General features: G+C 35.9%; 1 protein-coding gene and 1 pseudogene across 1 annotated transcript; one reads left to right on the forward strand and one right to left on the reverse strand.

Moving 5' to 3' along the window:
* The first annotated feature begins 531 nt into the window (after positions 1 to 531).
* Positions 532 to 5,198, forward strand: LOC142623754 (protein ALTERED PHOSPHATE STARVATION RESPONSE 1-like). The gene is made up of 4 exons (XM_075797208.1): positions 532 to 1,794; positions 2,497 to 2,720; positions 3,705 to 3,928; positions 4,022 to 5,198. Exons 1-4 carry the CDS (start codon positions 894 to 896, stop codon positions 4,827 to 4,829), a joined length of 2,157 nt encoding a protein of 718 aa, XP_075653323.1. The 5' UTR covers positions 532 to 893; the 3' UTR covers positions 4,830 to 5,198.
* Positions 5,199 to 5,364: 166 nt separating this feature from the next.
* LOC142625522 (putative serine/threonine-protein kinase PBL10) lies at positions 5,365 to 8,889 on the reverse strand (annotated as a pseudogene).
* Positions 8,890 to 9,151: the final 262 nt, after the last annotated feature.

A 9,151-nucleotide genomic window follows, 5' to 3' on the forward strand; every position in this document is an offset into this window, starting at 1 on the left:
AGTACTAAAAAGCAATTGGTTTGAGAGTATGACTAGCCTTGAAGCTGTTTTTTAAGGACCAATATTTTCACCTATTAGAGCATCTCCGATAATATCGACAAACACAAATTTATCTTTATTTTAGAGATTCTAATCATAAAATAGTCCTCCAACAACTTTTTTTTAACTCAAAAAAAACTTTTTGTTAATGAACAGTCATTTTCTAAACTTGATGTGCTATTGTTCATTAGTAAAAGAATAAAACAGAATAAAAAATTAGCAAAGAAAGGAGTGAAGATGAGGTATGGGATACATATGTTAAAAAATAAAGAAATAATTAATAAAGAAATAATATTTAAATGAGATAAAAGGATAATAAAGAATCTATTAAAAGATATATTTGAAAAAGTAAGTAGGTAAAAAATAAAAACCATTGTTCATGGCCCAAACAGGTCAAAAAAAAAAAAATGCTGGAGATGCTCTTTGTATTAGTAATTTGTTTTTGTCTCATCTTGACAAACCCATCTGTCTTCTATGCTGTCTTTCTCATCTCACCAAAGGCATTAGCTATACTTCAATCAGTTAACAACATTATGTGATTCTCTGCAACTTTCCCAAAACCACCTTTCTGCAATTCTGCCACAGTAACACACACACGAAACCTCCATATTTTGGCAGAACCCGCCCTTTGTTTCAGAAACAACAAAAAAAACCAAACCACTTGCTCTTAATTTGTGCCAAAAGAGTTAAACACATTATTGGGTACTCTAAAGTCTTGCCAAAACATAAACTTTCTGCCACAACACACAAAAAACATATAAACTGCTAGCTGTTTGAGCCAAAAGAGTTATACACATTATTGGGTACTCTAAACTCTTACCAAAACACAAAACTTCTTGAGTTTTTAGATAGAGATGGGTTGTGTTGTGTCTAAGAAAGATGAAGAAGACGATGTTGTGTCTATCTGTAAAGACAGAAAACGCTTCATAAAATTGGCGGTGGAGAGGAGGTATGCTCTTGCAGATGCACAGTGCAAGTATAATCACTCGCTTTGTGCTGTAGCAGCAGCTATAAGGCTGTTTGTTGCTCGGCATTCATGTTCATCTTCTTCATTACTCATCACTTTTCCTTCTTCTTCTGAGACCACTGAGACCCTTATCTCCAACCCCATGTTCCTTCAACAAAGACCATCTGAACCCACCCATGAAACCATTTCATGTCCCACCACAGAATCTACAGCTTTTTTGGACTCTACTATTAAGATAGGAAGTGAAAAACAAGACCAAGAAGATATTGATGACAATGAGGTTGAGGATGAAGAAGAAGAAGATGGAGATGTGGTTTGTGAGCATTTTGTCGATGTGAAGGCTCAGCCAGTGGCAGGTGTACACAAAGATTCTAGTTGGGATTTCTTCAGTCTGTTTGATGGGGTGAGAACACAAGTGGAGAATGAGTTTAGTTCTGAGGAGGATCTGAGGGTGGTGAGAGAGGAAGAAGGGATTCCAGAGTTGGAAGAGGATGGAGAAAAAGGAAATACGAGTGAGACAAAGGTTGAGGATTTGAATAATGATGAAGTAGATCATGATGATGGTGGTGTGGTTGAGTCTGTGACAGAAGGGGATGATGTTAATGTGAGCCAAGAGGAGCACAAAAGTTTTAGAGTGATTGATACACCCACTGATGGGAGGGAATTGTTGGAGGCATTGAAGGATATTGAAGACCATTTTATCAGAGCTTATGACTCTGGTTTGGAAGTTTCTAGGATGCTGGAGACCAATAGAGTTCCAATGCTCTCTGGTTTGGAGGAAATAAAAGGTTGGTTTTTTCTCTCCTTTTTTTTTTTATTTTTAATGTTAAATTTCCTCTCAATGTTATAATTTATAATTTCTTGTGATTTGTACATGCTTGCCGTAGTTCTATGTGTATATATATATGGTTAAATTAGAGGAAATTAATTAAGTTTGTTTCCATGGAATGCAAATTGAGGAATAAAATGTCTTGGTGCCTGATTATGATGCACAGGGTTATGTGTCATTGACGGTTGTAAGATGTGACATTGCAGGCTATCTTATTTTTTATTGAAGAAACTGTGTAATGTGGGAAGTAGATTAGGTATATTCTGCCAATTTCAAAGAATCATCCCAAAGGAGTAGGAACTCACTTTCCATCTTGTAGGAATGCATATTTTAACAAAGAATGTATGCCCTTGTGGTGACAGATATAATTGAAGTCATCAAATTCCATTTCCTTGAATTGAATTTCCAAAAACCAAACCATTCTTGGACCTGAAAATTTGAACTGTCTTTCCCTACTTATCAAAAAAAGAAAATTTGAGCTGTCTTTCTTAAATATTTTTTTTCTTAATGCCATTTGTCATGGTGTTCCTTACAGATTTTGCCTTTTTGTTATTAAATTACTGACAATCATTATCTTTGTTATGTGTTGGACATTGCTCATTCACCAACTTTCATCGTATCTTAGTTACTTCATGTATTCATACGTGAAATTTGGGTGCAGAGAGCTCAAATAAGCTCATTCGGTCAATTACATTGAATCGATCCACCTCATCTCGGTCTTCCTCATGTAAAAGTCTCCTCTCATGTAGCTCCAAAAGTTCTTCAACATGGACAGAATCAAAGAGTGATTTATTTGATGACTATGGAGGAATGGAATCTGGAAGCCATTCGCTAACACTAGAAAGGTTATATGCTTGGGAGAAGAAACTCTATGAGGAGGTGAAGGTAAATCTCATTCATATGCTTTCTTATGATTTCCTCCCAGTTTCTTATTGCTTAGTTAGTCTCTTTTGCCACTTGTTTGCGGTATTTTCATTCTCTGCTAAAAAAAAGAGAGCCATGGGACACTCTTTGTACCATCATTATATAGATATGGACAATTAAAATAGATAGCCAGTCATTAGGGAACCTTTTATCTGTTTTCTTTTTTTCTCACCTATCTACTGTCTTCTTCAATGAGCCACTCTTCTTTTATTATTTTTCCTTTTTTTAGGCTTGGTAATTTACTCTTGAACCACCCACTGGTTCTAAATAGCCTAAAGGCCAGTGGCTAATGAGTAACGACACTGTCAATCTCTGCTTCTTATGCCTTCAATTTGTTTTTGAACATTATTCGAATGCAAACCTTTCCTTCTCTATTGCATGTGTTTGTTTTTCCTGTTGAAGTATTTATATGACTTGTAAATTTAGTTCAAACAAATTGTAGATCTATTTAAGACTAGAAAATCTTTGTTTCTGATGTGGAAAAACAAATGAGGCAGATTTATGGTGTCATGAATGTGACCCTTGAGAGTAAATACATGTTTGTTTGATTGGCTGAAACAGAGTTTTGAAAGCAGGGGAGGTCAGCTGTCAATTCTGCCAAAGCTTTCAACAAGATTTTTTGAAGTAAAACTAATTACTGAAGTTCCATTAAAGAATGGGAACAGCCATTTTCTTTCATCTGGGATGCAGGTTTTGCAACCAGAAAGCTATCAATTTTTTACTGCTACACTTTGCGTGTGTCTGTGCTTAGTGTCATATTTTGTTCAAAGCTAGTCCCAAGCCCAAAAAAAGGAGAAAGGTTGCGGTAGGATGACAGCTAGCGTAAAATTTAGTCACTCCATTATAAATAGATCCACTACAGATACTTTTTGTAGACACCTTAGTAATCACTAAAAATTGTTTCATTACCAACTTTCTTGAACATGTTTTAAATCAAATTATCAGGCTGGCGATGAGAACAAGAAAATTTATGAGCGAAAATGCTCTAATTTGAGGAACCAGGGTGCCAGAGAAGATGGGATCTGCTCTGGGGACAAAACAAGAGTTGAAGTAAAAGACTTGCATGCAAGGATCTTGGTTGCAATACGAAGTGCAGAATCAATCTCCCAAAGAATCGAAAAACTGAGAGACGAAGAGTTGCAGCCACAACTTTTAGAGCTGATAAATGGGTAAGAAAGTTGATGACAGAAATTTGTAGGTTAGATTAAAGAAGCTTGAAATTTCAAATTTTGTGATAACCTCCAGTTCCGCCACTTCTGCAGCCTAATGCAGCACTGGAAGATAATGGTGGAATCATATGAAATTCAAAACCGAATCATGTGTGAGGTTAAATCTTTCAACTGTCCTGACTTTGGAAAGTTTTGCAATGACTCTCACCGTCTTGCAACCCTTCAGCTCGAAGCAGAAGTTCAAAATTGGCGCGCTTGCTTTACTGCATATGTTTCTGCTCAGAAGGTATATATTGAAGCTCTTGATGGTTGGCTATCCAAGTTCATTCCCCCTGAAGTGGAATTATACTCCAGAGGCAGGTCTTCAGTCCCACGGCCTATTTTCAATGGGCCACCGTTGCTTGTAATCTGTCATGATTGGTTAGCTTGCCTGGAGAAGTTGCCAGTAAAAGCAGTGACTCATACCATGAAAAGCTTTGAGAAGGATATTCGAGCTTTGTGGGTTCAACAAGGAGAGGAACAGCAGCAGAAAAGGAAGGTTGATGGACTTGCCAGCGAACTTGACAAGAAGGTCCTGGCATTCCAGCGGGCAGAGAGCAGAATTCTTGAATCAAAGCTTCACGAGCATGAATCACAGGAAAATGTACGTAGTCGGATTGAATACTTGACAGAGAGGAAAGCCATGTTGGATACGTTTAGGCCGAGGCTAGACATGGAGAAAGAAAAACACCATAATAGCTTGCAAGTTACGCAGCATGTCACTGTAAACGGATTTCCAACTGGATTTTCTTCTGTTTTCAAGTCCTTGCATGGGTTTTCAAAGGCTTCTGAGAAAATGTATGCTGATCTTTTGGCATTCGGCAAAAATGCAAAGGTCTTAGATGAAGAGGTGAGCAAATAACTTATGGTCCGTTTGGATTGAGAGGAGGGAGGAGGAGTAGAGTAGAGTAGATTTAGCACAAAATCAACTTATTTTTAGCTAACTCTGCTCTACTTCCTTTCACTCCTCCTTCCCCCTCTATCCAAACAGACCATTAGTATACAACAAGGAGGAATGGACTTTGAGCAGTGGAGTTAAAGATAACAGTGTGTAAAGAAAGCTGGAAAATGGTTTCGAGGATGTCAGCATTGTTAATTGTCAAAATGTATATTTGGTTAGGCTCTGGAGATGCAAGAATGAGTTAGTAACATTTTCTCCAAAAATAGTAAATTCACAACTAATAATGGCAACTTCTATTATATTGTATATATTAGTCGCAGCAAACTTGTACAAATTAAATTCACCTTTTCCTAAAAACTAAATTTACTGCTCCCATGCACCAATATTGCAGTGCACAAGAGGTAAGCATCTCAATTCCCAACCCTTTTTAAAACATAAGAGCAATTCACATCAATTCTCATAACTATTTGATAAACAGCAAGGTGCTTCTCTAACATTCAAACACACATAAGCTAAGGAACTCGATTGGCATAGGTGGTATTGAGGGCAGATCATACACTCAAGTTTTTTCTGTGTTGAGAGAGAGAGAGAGAGCTTAAACCATGACAGACTCAACTGAGGTATTCTTCTGCATGATCACGTCTTCCCTTTTTAAGTTTTCTTATCAAACTCGACACTAATACTATTTTCCGCTAAACACCTTAAGCTAGTGCTTCGAAAGGAGTAGCTTTCCATCTCTACATGAAAAATCTGCAATCCAACACCATTTAAGCTCACAAAGCTTTGACAATAATCGTTATCCATTGATTCACAAGGTGCGCTGCTGCCACTCGATATTAGAGCAGCGCTCGAAGGATGTTTGCTTATAAAGTTGTCAACTGAATGTGGGCCTCTTCTAGTTCTTGCCACACCTGGTTCATTGTAGGACGTTGTTTGGGTACTTTCACAGAACATCTTAGGCCTAGTTGTGCCATCTTCAGCATTATCTCCATGTTGCATGGCTCTGATAGAAGATTAACATCTAAAATTTCTTCAACGCTGCCTAGCCTGCCTTTCTCTAAGCTAGGCCTTGCCTGCATGCATTTTGTTCATTAGACACAATCCCCATTTTATTTAAACTTGGAACTAGCTAGTAGGGTTAATACTTAATACCTTAATGAATGGGTCCGTTTAGTTGCCCTTATTTGCTTAAAGGTGAGAAAAAAATGACTGAAGTAAATAGACTAGTTTTGAAAAAATAAGCTGGCTTATTAGCTTAAAGTTACTTTTTGCTTGCCTTTAAGCAAATAAGCGTGGTCAAACACACATTAATTAATTGAAACTTTGAATTATATGAGACTACCTTAAATTGTTAAGAAAATCACAATCCTAATCTCCTATTAGGTACTTTCAAAATACAGTTGATGCAGTACTCAACACCAATAAAAATATGTCATCACAATAAAAAAATAGTACTTGAACTCAAGAAGTAATGTGAAAAGGTTAATTTTATGTATTAGATGACTTTTGTTATTGGTTTAGAGTAACACCTTATGGTATGTTTGGTTGGGGTGAAAATAGAGAGGATACAAAATAAGGAGAGGAAAATAGGGTGGAAAATAACATTTTTCACCGTTTGGTTCAGGAGAGAAAACAAGAGAGATAGAAAATGGGGAGGAAAATAATTCCTCCGGACTCACATTTTTTTATCCTTCCAGTTTGGAAGAAAATGGAGAGGAAAATATGCTGAATGATATAATTTACACAAATATCCTCACTTTATAGCACTTACCTACCCCTCTCACATTTCTACTATTTTTTATATATTATATAACAAAGATATAATAGTCAATTTATATAAACTACATTTTTCATCCTCCCCTTTTTCTCTCCAACTAAACAAAAAAGTTTTCCACCCCTTCAACCAAACACACATGAGAGAAAACCAAATATTTTCTATCCTCTCACTTTTCCATCCTCCCACCAATTTTTCATTCTCCCACTTTTTCACTCCTCCAACCAAATGAACCCTTAATTTTTAATTTTTTTATTTTTATGAACAAATAGGTGCTTTGATTACCTACCCATTCAATGACATGATAATTAGACAGCCTTCCATTAGAGTAAACTGCAGGTCGTGCAGCCATAAGTTGCAACAATATGACACCAAAGCTATAGACATCACTGAATGGGGTCAAATGGAGACTCATACAATAAGCCGGATCAAGGTATCCTGGTGTTCCTTTAATTTGGCTACTGACATGTGATTGGTCCTCAGTAGGCCCCATCTTCGCTAACCCAAAATCCAAAACCTTAGCTTCGAACTCATCTCCTACTAGGATGTTACTTGGTTTTATGTCGCGGTGGATTATGCTAGGCTGAATCCCTTCATGCAAATGAGCAATGCCTGCAAAATATTCAATCAACTTAATTAACACCATTTTTTTCTTTGTTTTCGATTTTTACAATTATTACAAATTTTATTATATAAATTAATGTATTTTTAATGTTAAAAAAAAAAAGAAATTTATTTATTTTGGTTGACGTGCTACTAATGATATTTATTATCAATAACATTTATTATCACGCCAGTTTATAATAATTTTAGTCTAATGAGGACTGCACCTTTAGCTGCTCCAATGGCTATGTTTACTCTCTGCCTCCAAGTTAAGCTCCTCCCTCTCTTTCCTACATGGTATTAGCATATGAAGTCAACTAAGATAAACATGTTTAGGAATGTTAACATGTAGCAATGCATGCCCTTCAACTTACCCGTAATGGACTCAAGCAGAGAACCATTTGGAACGTACTCATAAACTAATAATTTTGCACCTTTTGGTCCTGTTCAAGGCATAAATTAAGCTTTCAAAATAAAGAAGGGGCAGTATTTGGGTATAATTTGTACATGGACAGCCTAATTTGATATGTATTTACAATTTTGATACAATTTTACTTGATTATATTTTTCATTCTTTCTTTTTGTGAATATTACTTGAACTGTCATTGCTTCATCTTTAGTATATAATCAGCACGGATTACTTTTTGGGTGATACTGTATTTACGTACCTGGTTCTTCACAATATCCCACCAGACTTATTACAAGGTTCTTGTGCTTTACTTTTGAAAGTAGCCTCACTTCTGTTCAAGAAACCACAACAAATAATCAACAAGTATAAAGACATAAAAAAAATAATAATAATAATTTCTTTTGCCAGGCTATAAAGACAACATGTTGTAATTGAGTACAAGTAGCGGATAAATGAAATTGATATAGCACCAATCACAACTTACCACCATAACAAGTTATGAAAAAGATTGTGAAGTAGTCTTAAGCATTGTTCTCACTAAACACAATAATATATGCCTTAATTTTTTGGGATGGAGGAAATTGAAACTTTTTCATATATTTTTTAATAAACATGTGTGAATTGAAACTTAATTATCATTTCTGAATTCTTTGACGCTTTGGTAAGAATCAGCAAGGGGTCTGTTGGAGCATTTTAATATTAAATAATTAAAATGAATAAATGTTATAACATAAATGTAAAGATGTGGGAGTGAATGTGGAAGATGAGGAGTTAGTGAAAATGTTTAATCCCACATTGAAAAGGAGAGAGACTATTTTGTTCTTTTTAATTGTGGTGATTAATGGGCTAACATGAATTGTCTCAAATATTAGGCCAGAAACGTGCTCAAGGGGGAGGTGAAGTATGGAAGTGTCAAATTTGGAAATGAATAAGAGAGCGAGTGCCGCGTCTCAGTCTAAATAGTGTTGTGTAATCTCTTTCTTTAAATTAATAAAAAATTCAGAAGTATTATTCAGTTTCTCTTTGTATTATTTCCATTATCATTGTGTTTGCACCAACATGGTCTCTTAATAGCTAGTGTTCCTTCTACATCAAAGTCCCCCTTGTAGACATTCCCAAATGCCCCTGAACCCAGCAAGCAATCTTGGCTGAAATTGTTGGTAGCCATCTCTAGCTCCACCAACTGGAAGCGCCGCAACAATATATTCTCGAATTTCAAGCTCCCTAATCATCATTTTCCCAACTCAGAACTAATATTTATAAGCAAAAAGAATTCACAAAGAATTTGAAGCACAAAAAGTTACTAACCTTTTTTCTTGTAACGTTGCTTGAGAATTGGAATGAGTTTTCTTTTGCACAAGTTGCAAAATAAGGCAACCACCAAGATACTTAAAATTACTATGACAAATGTTGCCCATGAATTATAGCTATGATGAGTATGATTGGATTTATTCGAAGTAGTTGGAGGCACCGATGGTGATGATGCTGCTACTGAAG

Source organism: Castanea sativa, chromosome 2 (genome assembly GCF_040712315.1).
Source record: "Castanea sativa cultivar Marrone di Chiusa Pesio chromosome 2, ASM4071231v1".
Classification (NCBI taxonomy): domain Eukaryota; kingdom Viridiplantae; phylum Streptophyta; class Magnoliopsida; order Fagales; family Fagaceae; genus Castanea; species Castanea sativa.